This window comes from Ciconia boyciana, chromosome 6, assembly GCF_034638445.1.
Source record: "Ciconia boyciana chromosome 6, ASM3463844v1, whole genome shotgun sequence".
In the NCBI taxonomy this organism is placed as follows: Eukaryota; Metazoa; Chordata; class Aves; order Ciconiiformes; family Ciconiidae; genus Ciconia; species Ciconia boyciana.
In genome coordinates, this window is record NC_132939.1 from 29,388,463 (window position 1) to 29,408,957 (window position 20,495).

Sequence of the window (20,495 nt, forward strand, 5' to 3'; positions counted from 1 at the left end):
TATCTGAAACAGATCTGGCCTCCACATTCTGCAAAATGCAGGTTTAGGAGTTGATGAGAATATTTAGTCTCTCTAAAATTGTAATAATATACACAAAAATTAGCTCCGAAATAGCTGTTTTAATTACTTATTTCATATGTAAACTGTTCTATAAATTCTTTATATGAATTTAAGTCTTACAGCCTTAGTAAAGACCATGTATTGCAATTCCTGTTTGCTTTGCTTTATATTTTCCCTAATTTGTGTTCTAACAAACCTGGGATTTTGTGAGTTTAGAATATTATTCTGTCTTTCAGGGCCGCACACTGTAAGGCAAAGGTGTAATTAGGCCTACCTAAAAGGCCCCATAACTTGGACACACACACAACACCGTGCAGTAACAATTAACAATTTAAATTTATCATTGAAGGAGAAGGAGTCAATATTGATTATAATGATCTTGTAGTGTTTGAAGGGTAAAATATATAAACAAATCAATACATCAATGAATATTTCCTGCTCTCTCCCTCAGGATAAGGCATAGCCAATGTGTGCATCTCTATCTGAAAGCAAGGAAGGGATGTACTGTTCAGTCGTTGGTAATATTTTACAGGGCTATACTGCAGTGCTTCATGTTCCCGCATGACTATGGAGACTTCCACAGGACATTCCTCCAGGGCGGGACACACACGAACTCTGAAAAGCATGGCAACACTTTTTGATACAAGTATGCGGTAGCAAGCTGATTTGGATGCTTACACAGCATTACATCAACCTGTCAGAGGAGTGAACATGGCTTATGCTATAGCTATGTACGTGGAGTGCTTTCCACATTTGAATTAAAGCTAAAGAGGACTCTAGATCAAAGTTTTTCACTTGCAGGGTTAATGCTCTAGTCTGAAAAGAAAAGTAGGATTTGGTTCCTGTGGCTGTTGAGTTTTGGGAAAATCACAGTCCTTTATCTGTGGGACAGGTGTATCCTATGCACACTGACCAGCAAGAATGCCTCAAGGGCTGTGAGCTCAGGATTGTCCAGCCTGGAGGTTTCAAGTGGTCGGAGGCAGGAGAGAATATAGATCCTGCAAAGTACCACAGCGGTAATTCAAGCATCTATGAGAATATATTCATGAAATGCTTGGCTCCAACAGTACAGATTAGAAGAACTACACTTTTGACCTCTAGTGCTTATCTACTAAGTATAACGATGGTGTTTTCCTCTCCTCGAGAAATGAAGAGCTAGCAGAGGTCTCCAGAACACCTTGCACCTGGAAGAGGAGAACTGGGAAGTCCGAGTTGAATCCTCTTGCTGAAGTGTGCAAGAACCTTTGGGACACCAGTGAGGGCCAGAAATTAAGTGTTTGGAGCAAGAAGCCTGGGGACTGCAGCCCAACACTGCTGCACCTTGAAGTGGGGCTGATCACAATAAACACTGGTTCATCAAGGACTCCTTGTCTTTTAAGTTCCGCTCTATAATAAGCTTACATTCATCTGACCTACCCCTGTCAAAAGGCCTGGGATGCCAGGTACTCTGTGCTTCACCTTTTCTAGAAAAGTTTTTGGTGGAATTCCTGCAGGTGTTGAAATTAGCATTCAGTGCTTTTCCACTGATATGTGTAATTGTTAATTCCCCTGCAAAGAAATCTCCTAGACATCTTAGAAAATGAACCTGAAGGGGTCCTCAAGAGACTGTCTGTTCCAGGATTTGTTACCTCTCATTTGCTGGCTCATGGCACCAGAGTCCTAGCTCCCCGCTGAACTTCCTAATTGTAACTCGGGGCCCTGCCCATGATGCCAGCTGCTGCCTGCCACTGGCCGACAAAGCTCTTCATCAAACAGCTTAGCAAGCCATTTTTTTTCAGGTTTTGCACACTGGCTGTGTTTCACAGAACTTTTGTTCATCTTTGCTGCTCTCCTTTGAATTCTCTCCAGTTCCGGGTGGTCTCCACCTCTCCTGAAGCACGATGCCCAAAGCCAGGTGCAATCCTGTGACTTTACACATGCTGCATAGATTGAAAGCATGAACTCAGGGATGTCACATATTACATTCCCATTTGTACTGTGAATTCAATGTTACCCTTGTACTAGTGCATCACCTCTTGAGTTTTTTAAGACTGAACCATGATACTGCATCCAAACATCCCAGGACTTGAGACATGGATCCTAATCCAAGCTTTTGAACCTGGAGCTGTTCAAACTCCCCAGCCTCGTACAGCCAGACTTTTGGACGATTTTTTTTTCTTTTTGGCAGCTAGCACCCTTGGAAATTAGATAGATTTAAATGCCACGTGTCTTTGAAGCGAGTAACTAATTGTTCATCCAGGGTCATATGGGGCCATCTGGTGGTGCAGCCTGGGCTAGGCAAGAGAGGACCACCCGAAGAGAGTTATTCGATGGCTGGTGTGTTTCAAGTCTTTTTTTTGACCTGAAGTCTTGTATCTCAAGACTCTTATGCCTGTTCTTTCTCTCCCTCTGCTTCTCTCCTGCTCTCCCCCTGATTATCTCCCTCTTTTCCTGGAACAAGAATTCTGTTTCAACTTGGCCACTAGTGGCTTTCTTGTCCCAGTAGTTTGTTCATCAGCTTGCCACAAGCCTTCCTCCCTAACTTGCTAAGATGTGAGGACTGTCCAGCTTCTGACACTGGAAATTACCTTGTGCTGCTCCAGCAAGAACTTCTTGTTTCTGTCTTGCACTTAGCTTCTACCATGGTGAAAGCCTACTGTCTCTTTTTTTTTTTTGGCCTGCAACTGGGCAGGAAAATATGGCATTATGGAGTTGATTTATCAGCGCCTTCATTAAGCTCTAACTGAACTTTATAGTTCAATGTTATATAAAAATGAAGACAGTTAATTTTCAGTTGCCTACATTTGAAAAGGCATTTTCTTTTGTGTGCTTTGATGCATCTCTGTCATTGTTTCAGGGAGACATTTATCCATTCACCCTCTTTGAATATCTCTTTATGAGTTTGATCTTCATGCAACAAGCTGAAAAACAGGGTGTGGTATATGGTTATGTATGAACATCTAATCTGCCATTAGGCATTTTCTGTGTAAAGTGCAGCTCAATACCTCTGGTATTAATCTCAGCCAAAATTCTGCTGTTGTATTTACACGATGAAATCTGCAGATAACATTGTTTTCCAATATGCGTCTGTATCAAAGGGTAAAGGTTTTCATGAAAAAAATGACCAAAAACTGCCTGTGAGGGAAATGCAGTTCCTAGAATGAAAATGAAATCCAGCAAACAAACCCCTACACACTTCATATCAGTCTCCCTGTATCATCTCAGCCCAGTGTTTCCATTTCTGAAGGTGCTTATGTCCTCATGAGGCAATTTCTCAAACTCTTTGGCAATTACTTTGATAACATTGTAAGAGAAATAGGATTCATTATTCCTCCCAACTGATATACAGAAAAAAACACAAAAACATTAGGTTCTAGTTAGTAAACCTCATAACTAATTAATAGTGACCCTTGCCAACTTTAAAAAAACAAACAAACAAAAAAACCCAAGAAAAAACCCAAGCTAAAACCGGAGTAGTTCTTCAGGTAGGTAACAACCCCACTGGGGAAGCAAAGGTCTTCTCCTAGGAATTTCAAAGAGGACGTGGTTTTCTTTGCTTCCTGTCTGGTCATCATGCAGCCTTGCAAAATTATACTTACCTAAGGCAATAATGTATTGGATGCATGAGTAAAATACCCTTGACATTTTTTCTTTGTTTTGCTGCTTTTTTTCCATGCTGTTAAAGACCATGTTAATAGTTTTTTATGCCAGTAAAAGCATGCAGTATTTTTCCTTTTGCAGGGCTATTTTGTTTATCACTGTTTATTAGGACAAATTGTGCAACTAGTCCCATCAAAAAGATGAAACAGTGGAAAGCACCATGAGTTCAGGAGGTTGGAGGTTGGTTGCTGAGCCACTGATTCTGTCAGAGGAATCAGAAGAATTTGCTGAAAGATTGACCACCCCTAGCTTATAATATAGTAATATAGTTCCTTATGAGGAAGAATGGATGGTTTAATCCTGTCTTGCTTTCAGTGTCTTTTTCCAGGAATCTGCTGTCTTGGAAAGAGAAACAGAGATGGAAACCCAATATAATGATCTGCAATCCCAGTTTAGTTACTGAAGAGAACTCTTTGTGCTCTTAGCAATGGTGAAACACCAAAGACAAGTACCAGATATTAGCTCAGCACACGGATATGGCAGCATTAAGTTTTGCAGCAGGGTCCTGGGTAGTTTGTTCATGTACAGAGTTGAAGAAACCCATCAGAACAATGGTGTAGGAAATCTCAGAATTTATCCACTAGGCTGAAGGAGAAGACAGAGCAATTTATAGTCTGATTTGAGAAAAATAACAAATGAAAAAGACAGATCCGTGGCCCTGGGGAAAGTAGACCTTCTCACGGTCCCCATTATTGATTTACTTCAGCAGAAAGTAAGAATTAATATTTCTTTAATGCAAAAACCAGAGATTAATTTCCATTCAGCCTACTACCTGCTTTACTTTCAAAATAAGACGAAAAAAGGTAACTAAAACTTCATACACATTACCACAGAAAAATCTTGGAAGAACCAGACCTTAAGCATACCTTTTACATGTTATTTTATCTACTTTTGATACTGATTTACTCTTGCAACATTTCATGCAATAGGCTGTCCATTGTGATTGGTTACACAGCATCAATGGTTATGTTATGCTTGCATTAGCAGCATCATTACGGTTACAGTGTCATCATTGCTTGCCTGTTTAAGAATCTGATCAGGCACTTTTCAGCGGCATTACTAGTAGTGGTAGTTTTGGGGACTTCTAGATGATGACAGAATATGGGTTCTCTGTTTTGAAGACAGAACCACTAATATAACTCAGTACAAACATTAAGATTTGTTTTGGTTTTAAACACTGCTTTGGTACCAATAGCCTTACAATGACTGGCACTAGCAAAGCAAGCTATCCATAGCTTGTATGGAAACCCAAAAGCTAAACTTTACAGGAGGAAGGGGTCATTTTTGAAGAGGCGGGTTTCCCCGGCATGGTGGAAGGACCTCATGGTCACCTGGGGCTCATGAGCTGTCCACAGGTCCGAAACGCGGCCCTCAGCCCCGAAATGCAGCCCTCAGCCCCTTCGCCCTGCCAGGCTGGAGGCGAGGCCACGTTGAAGTGCTGGCATAAAGAGGTACAACCCTATGGCACAACGCTTACCTTAGCAGTGAGGTTGGAAATGTCCTTCTGATGCTATATTTTAATTCTGCTGCTCTTCTTGGTGATTTTCATAGATCACTTTTTTCTCTGAGACATTTATGATCGACTGGAGGAAGTCATTATGCAATACGTTTCTTTAAGATCACTGAAAGAATATGCCAGATACAGGTAGCAAAAACCCCTTTGAAGATAGTGACAATAACCATGTACTTATATTAGTGCTAAATTTGTTCCTATGACTTCAAGTAAAGAAAGCATGTGTAAGTACTTCTCACAGGCAAATAAATAAAAAGCATGCAAATATTTAATTGTATGAAACGACAACAAAAAAAACCCAGAGAAAATGTTTTCTGAATATTTTTGCAAATTATTTTATTTTTTTTCTATCTTGTATTTCTATTTTTATTCCATATTTCAGTGGATTCCAGAGGACAAATAATCAAGTCATGTGAATAAAAATCCCTGTCAAGTTCTTCATCATACTGTGATCTAGTCTACAAAGCTGGGCAAATGTGCGTGCCAACAGGCACACTGGGAATACGCAGGAAAACGTGAACATTGTTATAGGCAGATTGGCACTAATTTGGAATTAGGTCATGCCAAAGAGCACCTATATATCCTAAAAAACTCTAAAAAACATTCTAAGTATGAGTAATTTTGCACAAGTGCAAACTAGACCCTTACATTAAAACAAAGCTGCTTGCTCATTGCTCAGTAATTACTCTTACTTTTTTCTTAAAATACATTCATATGGCGTCACTAATATCACTAGGGTGTGTCTATGATTTTTCAGGACGTATTTGATTTTTAGTGCAGCACTGTCAAATGAACTGGCAAAGCAAACTGTGTGGACAAAGAAATCTTTAATGTACTAAACCTTCCCCCCTCCCCAGCTTTTCAATTGTTCAGTAAGAAGTTTTAAGAGTTTTCCAGAAATTTCCCTCTTGAAAAGGGAAATAAAAGCCTGTGACTGCTGGGGTATAAACTTTTGACCACATTTGTGTAGTAACATCCTTTGTTAAAAAGACTATTTCAATTCAGCTACTGTGCCAGTTTAATTGTTGTAATAAATACTACTAGTGATGGTTTCTGTGGAAAACATTAGATTCTGCTTTAATCTTTGTTAAAATCTAAACTAGTTATTTCAGACTTTCCATTTTCTCCATAATCTGGAGGGGTTTTATAATTTATACTTCTAAATGTCTTAAAAGTAGAATAGCCTCTTGCTGAGATGTATTTTAATCTCTTTTGATAGGGAAGAACCACGATTTGTTCTTTAAGTACACCCCTGGGTTGCAGGGTGAACAGGTGAAATTAAACTTCTAGAAACAGTCTGCCTGTATACGCAATGAGACATATCCTGCTCTTCTTTACACTATTGTAAAACAGGAGTAAATCTACAGAATTTAATGTGAGCATTACTGCAAGCACAGGCAAATATGTCCCTATGTTCTGAGGGGGTTATAAATGGCTGGCCAAAAATAACAACTGTGCTTACTTAAAGTGTAAAGCTAATACGTGGTTTCACTGGAGTAATTATCTTTAAATCAAATCTTCATACTGGAGTTCTCCCAGTCAGTTCATAGGGAACTGTGAGGAATGTGGTTGTTAGGGTGAAGTGTTACCTGTAATCATCTCAAACACATGACAGCAAAACGTCCTTTTGTTTTGTTATGACATTTTTGTGTGGATTTTCTGCTAAAATGACAGTTGTGGAAGCTGAATCTTTTATTTAAGCCAAGAACAGGCAAAATGCAAGCAAAAACCATGAGAGTATCTCAGGTGCTCTTCTACTAAGCTGCAGGCACTTTGAGGAGGCAGCACTCAATTCACATGTCAAACAGCCTGCAGCCAGTGATGCTGCTACCATTTCTTCACCTGGCTGCTCCTTTCAGCACATGCTTCCCATCATGGAATAGCACACCTGGGGCCCCTTCTCGTCTCCCATTTTATTTTATTGCCTGGATGTGTTGGCCCCTAGGCCAGCAGTAAGGGTGTGAGGGAGAAAGGTAGTGGTGACAGGCTGAGAGGGAAGTGGGAAGGAAAGGTCTTACTCTTCGCTTTTCACAAGGAAGAACAGCAACTGTCTGCAGCATTAGATGGGGCAGATGTGGGAGAAAAGTGTTTTTTCCTCCCGAGTGTTTTCCAATCACTTGTGACTTCCCCTCTCTTCACCTCCAGTGTAGCTCTTACTTCCCATAGTACTTCCCTACCCTTCCCTATAGAGTAGCCCTATGCTCTATATACCAGCAGACCACGGTGAGCCATTTTGGTAGCAGGGGTGCTGTGTACACTCCTTTTTCCCCCGGCGTTATCCTTGTGTCTTTTCTCACTGTCATGGCTGTCACCTTATGATCTCAAACACTTGCAACCCCTTTTCCCAGCGGACAGTGGCATCTGGCTGTGCTTGAGGTATGCTGTTTCCCCCACTAGCTCCCCCTCTTGCATCTGAGTATGTGAGGCAGCTGAATAGTTCGAGGTACGTCTGTTCAGGAATATGACTTCGAAATGTAATTTTAATTCTAGCCACGAGGGGACCTTCATAGTTTATTGTCTCTTTCCTGCAGGTTCATCTGATCCACACACCGAGATCTATACAACCATGCTCACTTCCACCAAAATACTACATCTCCCTCCTAGCTGAGGATTTGCTCAAATCCCAGTATCCTCTGCTAAGTCATCTCTCATATCCTTGGAATCTGCATCCAACTTTATTCCACTGCTTAAACCCAACAGCATCTTTCCTGTGTTTACCCAGCAGCTTTGGATTCCCCTTTCAGGTCATCAACTTTCTACAGACTCTGGATTGCTCAGGAGTAATACAACAGGATACTAGCAGCTGAGCTGACAGCAGGGCTGCGGAACAGAAAAAGTGATTTCTGCATGTGCTGATCCACAGATTCTGGGCCAGAGATCCAGGGCAGGGGACAGCTGAAGCATTGTTTGTGTCACTTCACATCTTAATAATTCAGCCACGATATGATTTTAAAAATTGCTGCCTGAGTTACAGCTATACTGTTCCTTAGGTAAAAGCAGATTCCTAAATCCTGTTTCATATGGCATTCATTGAGCAGATGTCCAGAGTTTATATCAAAAGTCTCCAAGCCTTGCATAGAGGAATTTGGCAAATAGCCTACAAAAATTAATCTGAAAAAGAAAGAGCTCCCATTTACCGCAGCAATTGCTTTCACGTCGTATAACCTGCGTTTGGAGTCCCACTCTCCTCTTGCATGCGGTAGCTATGCACTTGGATAACTGGTTTGGGTATGTTTGCATGACAAAAAGCGGACGTGACGGTAACACGCACTGACCTGCTCACTTAACCTAGCGAGCAGCAAAGACGGCAACTGAAACCCCCAGCCGGGGTCCCCAGCCGTTTGAAGTCGGCGACTAGCCGATGAAGCTCTCCACCCTCACTGCCACTGCCACTCTGCCAGCTGCACCAGGCTTGTCAGCTGGCCCAGCCCAGAACCTGCTCTGCTCCCTCCTTCTCTGTGCAGAAAAGCATCATCTTTCCGCAGAGCTGCTCAGCCCGGCCCCGCTCCCGAAGGGAAGCCAGCCCGCCCGTCGCTTTTCTTTTTCGCTCTCCAGGCGGAGCTGTGATCTTCGTCCCAGCCACTGGGGGGAACCTCAGCCTTAGCCATGGGAGGCCCGTGGGCGAGGGGGGACCTCCCCGTGGGCCCGACCAGCTTTCAGGCCCCCGTACCTGGCTTCAAGTCCTGAAAAAGGGCCTTCCTATATGCAAACGTACCCGTCTGTTTTTCTCCCCCAGTTATATCCTGAAAGACATATTGTAACTACTTACAAACGTTTTCTTGCTTGTATCTGTTGCATCCAAGAGAGACATGCGAATCACAACTCTCACTTACTTTTCAGGTCATCTGAGGTCATGCTCCGGTTGGGATTGAAGGACATGGTGTTTCTCAGCTGTCATGCTCTAAGCTCTCTGAGAAGCCTCATGTGGGCAATGAAGTATTTTGTATGTGCTAAGCAGGCCAAGTTAAACCCAAGGCTCCCCTCTAGATCATATTTAAACTGTTGTCTACGTGAAATCTTTCAAATCTGTTAGAAGCGTCCATAGCATCTTCTTTGCCTTTGTGTTGTCAAGGCTTAGACACCCTATAGGAATGCAAACTGAAAGGAAGTAAAAATAAGCAATATGTTAATGCTAACGATGTTTAGAAAGGGATTTCATGGGAATGAAGCAGTCTTTTTTTTGCCAATATAAATAAAGGCAGAAAGTCCTTTTTGTAGCAGGAGTGTGTGAAATGTGAAACCCCGGCAGCAAGAAGCAATACCGATATGAATCAGAATGACTGCAGTAAACAAAACTTTTTACCCCTGGAGGTGGGAACGTGATCTGGTGGTTACAGCAGCAGAGAGCAAACCTGAAGTTTCTGCCCCTGACTCACTATGTGTCTGTAGTCAGCGCATTTACTGTCTGGACATCAGTTTACCCATCAGTAAAATAGGGACACACATATCTGTATCTTATCAGATCTAGCTCTTGCCAAGCATCATTAATGCATGCTGACAGCCCTTTGCTGTCAGGAATGCAGGATTTCACAAGTGGAAAGTACAAGTCATTACCACTTCTCCAGGACGCCAGCACCACTCCTTTTGTTAAAACAGTTGTACACTTACAAGCGAACGTGGTGACACCCGACTGACTGAAGAACCTCTTTATTCTCCTGGTAGTGTTGAAAGACTTGGAGTTAAATCTTACACAAACTTCAGAGATCAGGAGCTGCCTAAAACTGATATGCTATAAAAGCAGTCAGCTAAACCTATCTAATCTTATCCAACCAATCACCATTAACCGATATTATTAAAATGACATTTTTCTATGTTTATACATGTATTAATTTAAGTGTATTGCATAATTTTGTTTCTATCTTCATTAGTTGCAATTAAAACCTTTAAAATGATATAACTGAACTATTAACTAATCTTAGCCCTACGTGGAGCGAGTTGGTGGTCTTGGAACCGTTGCTAAGGTTAAGGTTTCCTAAATAAGGAAACATTTTAAATAAGGTTTCCTAATCATAGACCACACATAATCCTGTAATTGCAGAATCAGCAGACAGAGCAACGGCTAAAAGTGGCTGGAAACTGAACTGTCCTTCCACATGCAGCAGGGCTCCCTGAAGGGTTCCTGTTTGGCCTGTGAAAGCTCACACCTAACCTCTCTCCTGTGGATGAACTCTTTTTCTATCTTGCTTGTCCACAGGCAGAAGCTGCCACAGCTACGTAAATTAGTTAAATGGGTCCAACCTGTGTGTGTGTAATCTTGGGTACCCATTTAAAACTGGACTCTGCATTTTCTGCTCTATCTATAAATTTATCACTGTGAGTCTTCTTTATAAAACCATCAATTATAAAATCATGCTTTTGATTAAACTGTTATGACTTTAGGTATGTATTAGGCCTAATCACTCTTCGTATTTTGACACTGTCTTTCTGCACTGTAAAATTTGAAACTAGTTACAAAGTTAACAATAAAAGCGGTGACTCTGTGTCTTCTTTCAGAAAGAACTTAAACCCGTTCCAGTCTACCGTGAAGGAATACCCACCTACGGGCGCTTTGGTTTTCTCTCTGTCAGTTGGTGAAAAGCTGCACTGCCAACCATTTTCTTCGGCACTTTACTGCTAGTGTTTTTACATAATTTGGCAGTAGCCGTCACCCCTGCCTCACCCACCACATGCACCTTGGCAGATCCCACAACTGCTTCTACACAAAGAACTAAATCCACCACAAGACTTGGCCATTTAAGCTGGAAATTCAGATTGTCCAAATTCCTGGCTAGGCACCACCTAATTCTAGAAAAGCATCTGAAGACACCTGAATTTTTCCTTATGAAGTTCCCCAGCTGCCTTCCTGTCTGCTCCCGGGCATCTGCAAGCTGTGGGCTTTGTGAGTGGCACGGCAGTTGCCTCAGGAGAAGGCATGTCGTGTGGTGCCTGTTGAAAAAGACTTTTTCAAAGACTACCTGCAAGACTGGGGTGTAAAATAGTCAACTGCAACCAAATAATCCAAACGAATCAAGACAGGCTAACAAACTATTTATAGTATCGCAAGACCCAGGAGTCCCAGCCGCGGCCCGGGCTGCGTTGCATTACGTGTTGAGCGAGCGCAGCCCCTTTTGCAAGGAGCTCGCAGCGCAAGTACCAGGCAAGAGACAACAGATGGTGAGAGACAGATGGGAGAGTACAGGGAAACAATGAGATAAATGAGCAAAAACTAAGTTGAAGACTTTAGCATTTGGTTTCAAAATTATTAATTTCACTAATCATCTCAGCTGATGTAACCCTACCGTAGGATGCCTCTCCTGTTCCGAAGGTCTTAACAGCTACAGTTACAACACATGCCGCAGCCCAGCATGGGTTACATTTTAGAGGAAGAGTGGGAGTTAAGCAGGGGAGAAGCACCGAGGTGGGGGGTGGTGTTTGCTGAAATTCATTCCGTAAAGGGGGCTGGGGTGCCTCGGCAACCTGGGGCTTAAGGCAACCTGATTAGGCACAGCTCAGTAGGTAAAGCGCTGACTGACGGAAAATTCAGGCTTTACAGGAGGACGGCTCTGCCCTGCAGCCTGTCACACGCAGGCCAGCCTGTTCGCAAACCGTTAGAGGACGTTCGTTACACGCGAGACGTGAAACCTGACCAGCGCGGTCAGTGGGAACCTCCTGTGCTCCACAAGCGCCCAGCACGGCCCACGCAGCGAGGCGGGCGCACCGCCGGCTGCTGCACCACGCAGTTCGGCGGGGCTGACTCACTGAATGGGTCACTCACGCACAACGACCCGGTCCCCGCGGGTAGGTGACAACTCGGTCACCCCCCCGCCCCCGCGGGGAGAGCTGAGCCACCCCCAGGGGTGCCGAGGTCCCGCGATGGCGGCCCCGACGCGGGGGCCAGGCGGCGCCATGGGGGCCGGGGCAGCGCCCACCGCGGGGGTCACTCACGGACCCCAGACCACGGCAGGCCTCAGGGGGTCGGCATCCCGGGAGGGCGTCAAAAGCCGCCTCCCCCCCCAGCTGGGAGGGGGCTCGGGCGGCCGGGGCGCGCCCGCGCTGCGCAGCCGCCGTGCCCGGGGAGCCGTTACCCGGCGGGGGGCGGCGGGCGCGAGACAGCGGCCGTTGGAAGGGACGGCGGCGCGCGCAGAGGTAAGGCGGGAGCCGCCCCACCGGGACACAGCGAGGCCGCAGCCCGAGGCGCCCGCCGCGGGCCACCTCCGGGTAAAGCGAAACCAAAAGGGCGGCAGTGGCGGCGGGGAAGGGGCGGGCAGGGGCTCCCCGCGGCGCGGCTCGCCTCGCCTCGCCTCGCTCCTCCCCTCAGCGCCGAGGCGGAGCGGGGCGGTGGCGGCGGGCGAGCGGGCGGGCTCAGCGCGCCCCCATGGCCCTGGCGCCAGGTCAGCGGGCACGGTAGCCGGCTCCGGCTGTCGCCGCGGGTGAGTCAGAGCTGCCCAGGGAGGGCGGGCTGGACATGAGCCTCGCCGCCGGGCTCCGAGCAGCGGCCGGAGACTGAGCCACAAAGAAGTTTCCCCGGCGGCGGCGGCGCGGCGCTCCTCCATGCACGCCCCCGGCCGTCGGCCCTGGGGCGCTGCCCGGCAGGCGCCCGGCGCCGACCCCGCCATGGAGCCCCGCGCGGGGCTGCACAGCAGCCCGGACCTCAGCCGGGCCAAGCGGCTGAGCGTGGGGGAGCTCCGCTCCCTCTTCGAGGCTCGCTGCGCCGCCGTCGCCGCCGCCGCCGCCCGGCAGCTGCCCGACCCGGCGAAGAGGGGCTGCCGGCCCCCCAACGGGGTGCTGCCGCCCGTCATCCCCCGGCTCACCGTCACCGCCGAGGAGAGCGAGGAGGCGCAGGGCAGCTCCCAGGCGCAGCCGCCGCACGCCGAGAGCGGCTGGCTGAGGACGGACAGCTCGCTGCACCTGCAGTCCCGCAGGCTTTCCACCTCCTCGCTTTCCTCTACCGGCTCCTCGTCCCTCCTGGAGGACTCAGAGGACGACGTGCTGAGCGACACGGAGGGCAGGAGCCAGGGCATCGTGCACCTGGAGCACGGCGAGGACACCAACCAGGTAGGGGGACGCGGGGGGGGGCGGTTCGCCCGGGACGCGCTGCCCCCCTCCCCGGGCCGGCGCATCCTGCTGGCGGCCGGGCGGGTGCCCCCGGCGTGCCTCGGGGTCTCTGGGAGCTCCCGTTTGGAGTGAGGTTTCCGTGACCCAACTCCACGCAAACTCCGGGAAACTCTTGTCGTGGGGCCAGCAGCAGTGCGATACGGTATACGGGTTGCTGCGCCTGCTTGAAAAACGCTGCTGCACGTTGGCTCTTATAAAACCCGGCCAGGTGTGCGCTGTTTCCTTTCTGCTGTGAAATTGTGCTTGATGTCCCAAGAATATGGGGGGACTTTTTATGATCATAAGTGTTTTTTTGTTTGTTATTTTTTTTTTCCAGTCTCCTTTATCAGATCTTCAAAATAAAATTTTTCCAGGCATTTACCAGCAGGTATTTTTTTGTCTATTACAATCCTGAAGTCTGTGGTTGTCAATTTTTGAGCTGCTTCTTGCTGTGAGCATGACAGGAGATGGGGAGGAGCTTGGAATGGGTAGAATGCATGCTTTTGTCCGTTCTGGCAGTCACACATTCTTCTCAGTAAATCCCCTCTGTAATTTGGCAGCTTTCATCCATGAAGTGCACTTTTAAAGGCATATAGTTAGTTGCTTTTTCATGATCTTTAATATATATTTGCCTGACTCCGTATAATGTGCTTCTTGGGGGTTTTGTAGCTGAAATATGTTGCTTTAGTGAATTCCCCCTCCTACCTTCATTTAGACCACAACTTAAATTGTTGTTCTGCTGCCAGCTCATTGGCACTGAATTGTTTTCAAGCAGAACATATGTTTTGGAAAAATGTATAAGCAAGAAGTAATGCAACTTGTAGGTGATACCTCCAGCTGGACTTTTCTCATGGTAATTGTGGGTTTACTACTTTAGAGGACACATAGTACAGGAGCTAAAATGCTGTGTGCAACATTGGTTTTGTTTGCATCAACTTGTGGCCTGGTTTTAAAAAAAAAAAAAAAGGTTTGTACTTTGTCATATTGCATATCAAGAAACCGATAATAATACTACTTGATTTGTACTTTTGATCCTGAGATAGACTCTAGTGTGTGTGTGAAACAATTACTACTGTATTGCTGTTAGGCTTTCTTTTCTAAAATACATGTTATGCTAGTGGGGATTTTGTGAAAGTAGCAGGAGAATAGAAATTAAAGGTGGATAAGGGCTATTGGATCATTTGACTCAATATCCCTGCTATTGCAGTGGGCTGTATCCATGGTTAATAGGGAACAAGACTTCAGTGCTAACACTTTAGCAATCTCTGAGGTGGCATCTGGTTAACTTGTGTGGGAATACAGGCTGAAGCAAAAATTCTTCAGGCAAGAAGCCATGCTGCCTTCAAGGTTTTGCTTCTGCATCTCTGAAGTCATTGGTATTGTATGCGATATTGAGTCTTAAATTGTTCATTAGAACATTCACTATGACATGCATGTATCTAAAACATACAGTGTAAGTGGATGCAAGTGGTATTACTTTCTTTTAAATTATATGAAGTTTGTAGTCACTGCAAAACTGGAAAAGGCTTTAGTCACCTTTTAATGACAGAAGAAGAAAATTTTAAAAGTAAAGGTCTTTACTCAACGGTTTGTAGACAAACTAAAAATAGCTGTACTATAAGTATTTTAAACTCCAAGAGAATGTCCTATTCATTTAGGTGCATGGGAAATGGAGAACTTCAATAGTATTATGAGAATTCAGTTTTTGGAAAAAACTTTTTGCACGTTATCCAAGCTTAGTGTGGCTGCAGGACTTTTTTAATGTCTCATTGGTAAAGTAAGTGTTCACTCAACTGGTAAAATACTTCATGTTTTTAATGGCCGAGGTACTTTTCCATACCTGCAGTGCAGGGGAAGATGCCCACCAAGAGCCTGCATTCTGACTGATGTTCTTTATCTCATTATCACTTCTGTGGCAAACCAGAGCTGAGACTGGTACCTAGGACTCTAAAACAGCAGAACTAAGTATCACTGACTTTATGACACTGCCTAATAAATTAAATGGGCCAAATCTTTCTTCTGCTTAATGCATGCTCATGTAGTTCATCCCTCCTTTCCTTGCTGCATTGCCCACCGAGAGCTCAAATCTGGGGAATGTGCTGTTTGACCTGAGGTCAGGCACACTGCTCTTCATTGCAGGTGGCTGTGCTGTGTGCTTGATGATACCTGGAGGTGACCAGGACAGGCTTGTTCTTGTGTTTGATGTCTTTTGGTACTGGACAATGCTGTGATACTAGCAATCCCTACACTCAGCTGTCCAGTCTTTACCAATGGCGTTTCTTTAGTGAAGCAGTGACTACATAGCATGCCAAAGTAGAAGTCTCTGCTTTGAACATCTGTGGGTTCAACTTTACAGGATGTGTCCTCTCTACTAATTAATCTTGAGGCAGGATGAATAAGTGTATTTTAGAACAGAAGGCTTTGGGTTCAAGGCAGGCACATACATGTGAAAATAACTAGAAATTTTAGGATAACCTGAGGAATGGTTTTATATTTTGAAGATTCTACTTAGAGGCAAATTGGCATATTTTGTTCATATTTATTGTTTTCAGTGTATGTATTTTAATACATGAAGGCTCGTTCTTGGAGTGGAACACAAAGGATAGAGACTTTTGTGAAGGAACCTGAAATCGGAGGTGGGCCAAACTTGGTGTTCCCTAATTCATGGGAAACTGACATTTTGAAATTTCCCTTGTATTGGAATTTCCTTAGACTTTTCTTTGGAAATGTTAGAAGTTAATTTGGAGCCTGGCACGTTATGACTAAGCTCAGACCAGCGCTCAGAGGACTGCTGAACTGTCAAGCCTACCAGACTTCCCAGTGCCTATTGGGGACCTTGGAAACTTGCCCAGGTCTTCAACCGCAGGAGCAGAAGTTCTGATAATGTTCCTGTTATCAGGGCTTCAAGGCTTCCATCTGCAGACCCAGGAACTTGAGACCTAAGCTGAAGAATGTCCTCCCAGGCCTCTTGGCTGGAGGCCTCTACTGTTGACCTGGAAATCAAGACTCAGTTGGGTCTTTGAAATATTATGGGCTCTCAAGCTACCTCTGCAGGCCTGCATAAGAGAGAGGAAACTCTGGAGCCCTTCCTCTGTGTACAGGGCTTGCTGCCCTGGAGTTATCAGGCCTTAAATCCTGGGATGGTAAGCTTGGGAGTGCTGTCCCCAGATCTCCACCTTGGAGGACGGTTCTCCCTGGCAGCTCACTAGGCGAACAGAGAGTTCTTCAAGAGGGTGAGTGATTCAGTTAAGCATTTCACAGAGCATTCTGGGTTGGATGAATTGGCACATCATGGCAATGTTAAATTTTTGTTTCTTATTGAGCACAGTATGTGGGCATGTCCCTGGAGCCTTAGGGCCTCTGTTGCGGGGAGTGAATACCTTGAGACCGATGACTGATGATGACAGTACAGTTCCAGCCTGGCTCAGCAGGGACAAAACGCTGTTTGCATCTAGGCAGGCCCACCTTTGAGAGAAGCTCAGTGGGTAGGTGTTCCAGTTCCTCAGCACAAGTTCTGCATTTCATTTTGCAGTAATTAACAGAGGCTTTGGAAACTGGACTGCCCTGGCTTTCCTGGAGGAAGACACCTCCAGCAATGAAGAGTTGTAAGTGTGAGAGAAGCCTGTTCTGCTGCTGTCCTGTTAGCTGAACTTGTGGTTCTGTGAAAACCAATTGCACATAGCTGTGTTAATGTAATTTGCATAGCACCATAGCTATGCTATTGCGCATAGCTAGAGCTTCACAAATCTGGCAGTTAACTTAATCAAAAATTATTGGTTATTTTTTAAATAGCCAATTGACAGAATAGATTTTGCCCTATGGCAACAGTTAACATTCCTGCCTTCCCTTGCATTTAAATGTGAAGCGTGCTTTTCTACCCTTGCTTCATGCCATCTGGGAAGTGTATATACACAGTTGCATCTTGCAGTGAAAGCACCAGTGGTCCATTTATAGTAATGGAGAGAGTGCAAGTGTTATATTTTTTGTCTTCATTCTGTGAGTGAGCAATTTTAAGAAATACTTAAGTCTGGTTAGCACCTTCTTTGTTGGGGCAGAGACTTTAAAAAATGGTTTTCACAGAGAATAAACGCCATGATAATGTACAGCAGCCTCTTGTCCTCTTTATAGGAGAATGTTATTTACTAGATAGAAACATGCCAAATAAATCTACTCGTTCTCATAACTGTGACCTGTCATTCCAAATTTCTAGATCTGTAACCATGAGAACAGCTGACAGCTTGCTAGAGAAAAAGCAGTTCCGTTCTTGCTTGCAATGATACCAGTCCAGGAACTTTGGGGGATAGCCGTTAGTGAAGCTTATTTGGTTTCACTGATCTTCTCACCATTATTTTTCATAATACCAAGCACCTTAAAGTGGACAAACATATAGAGAGGCACACACACTTAATAAATACAGACTGAAAGTTTCAACTACTTCAGCTCAGGGGTGGGTTACATAAGCTAATGCAGTAGAATAGAATTGTTATTTTTAAATGAAGAATGGGAACGAAGGGATGACATAAGTAAGACTGTTAATGGGTTTTTAGCCTACTTTCCAAAGGAAAGAAAGCTTGTATAATCACTCTATGAATTCCATTTTAACAGCTTTAGTAGATTTCAGCCAAATTTGGCAGTGGGATAGACATCTCAAAGTTTATTCAAGAGCTCTTTAAAGTTCCACAAAGATCAGCCACTGGATCAGCCACTGCTAAATAAGCACATACCTTTTCTTCTCCGGGAGAGAAGGTGCAGGATGAGTTCAGTGGTTGTCTTCTGGTTTGCTTGTTAACTAGAAATTGGCATGTCCATACTGGCTAGTTGATCAGTGCTTATGTGCTTGTGCCAGCTGCAGCAGGTAGTGCCTCTTGTCCTGAGGGTAATTAGGAGAAAGTATGGGAGGGAGAATACAGTGCTGTGGGCTGGCGAGGTTAGGGAATGTGGAAGGCACTAGTTGAGGGACAGGGGAAGAAGATGAGGAAATTGTGGGGAGATGTGGAAATGTGAGAGGGATTGGAGTTTTTTTGGCACAAGCTTACAGAGGACAGTGACAAGCTGTAGTTACTCTGATAAGGGTGTTGGACAGAAGATACCAGTCAAGTAGAAACCAGGCTTCATTAGTTTGCTGCTCATGGAACAACTACTTTCAATGGAATACATTTCATAGTTCTAAAAAAAAACCAAACCAAAATGCTTATTTATAATGACAGTCCTGTATACTGAAATCTTTCTATTGTATACTGAAGAAATATGAGGTGAACAGCAGTAGAGTATGTTCCATGTTACCATGTTGCTCAGTTATTGGGACAAAACTCTGAATTGTGAGCCTTCTCCTAGTTTGAGGATGGCTTCTTCTCCGCTGTACACTCGAATGGTGGAGTATATTGCAACATCAGCAGTATCAGTTCTAGTGGTGACTGTTTATTAGTAATGTAGATTCTTGTCTGGTAGGAAATGAGTTAGCTCTTACCAAATCAGTTGAGAGAGAGGCAATTAAATGCCTTATCAGTTAAGAGTTTCTGATCCGGATATATCTGAAATGGTGACTTAGAGGTTACAAGATTCTTCTCTTTTGAATCTATTTCCCTCTGATAGTTTTCACTTTTTATATGTTAAAGGACATGTTGTTGCTTCGGTGTAGAGTATAAAATTGGAAGAGCTCTATTATAATTTTTTTTCTTATGGACCTGTTGGATTAGGTATGTTATAGTAGTTTCTCTGTATGTGCACTTCCACAGTTCACACTTCCTTTATAATGCTTATTACATCTGGAAAGAGGGAAAGAAAGTAATAGCGACTCCTCATCATCGGGTGATGCATTCATATTTAAAGAGGGTGAACCTAAGCAGATTTTTCTCAGGCTATCATCAGCTCAGCAGAGTTGAAGATTTATTTGTGAAACCCATGCCAGTCTGAAAAGGAATAAGGGTAGGGGCTGGAGCAATAGTTTAGAAATTTTGGATGTCTATGTATATTTTTGGGTTCTGACACTCTTACCCTATTAGACTGGTTTGATGAGGGTGAACATTTTTTTAATTTAATGTATCAAAAATAACCTCTCAACTCACATCTAAGGTTTATTTTAAATGGAATGTGTTAAAGTGAATCAGTTTGATTAAATGCTCACAGTGTGATGCAATTTAATACAGCTAATATTTCTGGAAGCTGAGAATGCACATTATATTTATGTGGTAGCTGTTTTGTTTAGCAGTGACTGAGAGAAGAACTAAGGATCATCAAACAGCATTTCGTGGTGATTATCTATAAAATGTGATGGCAGAAAAGGTAATATTGTCCTTGTACATCTTGGAAGGAAAAAGTGATCTTGTCTTATGTACAGCACCAGTAGAGTCACTGTCTGTCTCTCTTCTACCTTCTCTGTCTGTGTAGCATTTGCAGAGGAAGGGGGCTGAGGCAGAATGAATTGGCTTGTCAGTCCATGTTAATTTGGATCTTGCATAGCGTAGGTTTAGATTGCATTTTTAAGCGCTCTTCTCAACTTTCTCTACCAACAGAGCTTCCTCTAAAAAGCTCACAAGTTGGGCAAGATGGCGTTGTCTGTCCATAGCATAGCATACCTGGGGAAAAATATCATTAAAAAAGGGGGGGGTAGGGGGGGGAGAGGGAAAGCAGGTGTTAGTCTCCATCAGCTCATTCTGAGGGGGAGGTATAGGAAAGGGGGAGAGGCTACCTGATCAATGTTAGAAGCAAACACATTGGTATATTGTTTCCAGGGCTTAACTGATCCATTCCTGTTGGTAATGGAGAATGCTTTCTGGGATAACACATAGCCAGCAGCATTTGAGTGGGTTTTTGTATCGATAAAGGCTGAGCTTCCCACAAGGGATGAAATTTTCCTTTCCGTTCCAAACCATGGAAGAGTGAGACTGATGCTATAGAAATCTATCCTGAAGCCATCAGGCGTGGCTACTATTGCCTGTTACCAAACCTTCTATTCCTTGGCAAGCTTGGGAAGAAGTTAGCCGAAGACCAATTGGCAGCTCATTTGAAGCAGTATCATAGACCTGGCACAATCCAGATTTAGAGCTTGGGACAGAATCTCCAAGCCAGTTGGTGACTATAGCAAGCATGACACAGACGTTGCTTTGTGGGAGCTTGTCATTAACCCAGAATTCAGGAACACTCCTTATCTACAGGCTAAAATATCCAAGTAAGGTGGTGCAGTGAATGCAAGCTCTTTAAACTGTTTACC

The 20,495-nt window shown here is 44.5% G+C and overlaps 1 protein-coding gene across 3 annotated transcripts in view; it reads left to right on the forward strand.

The window, feature by feature from the left end:
• The first annotated feature begins 12,460 nt into the window (after nucleotides 1-12,460).
• Nucleotides 12,461-20,495, forward strand: part of ITPKA (inositol-trisphosphate 3-kinase A) — a 40,853-nt gene continuing 32,818 nt past the window's right edge. Inside the window, exon 1 of one of the 3 annotated variants that reach the window (XM_072864706.1) lies at nucleotides 12,461-13,246. In XM_072864706.1, coding sequence (XP_072720807.1) covers nucleotides 12,743-13,246 — 504 coding nt within the window. In that variant the 5' untranslated portion in view covers nucleotides 12,461-12,742. The remainder of the gene's footprint in view (nucleotides 13,247-20,495) is intronic. The other 2 variants (XM_072864705.1, XM_072864704.1) reach the window with 2 other exon arrangements.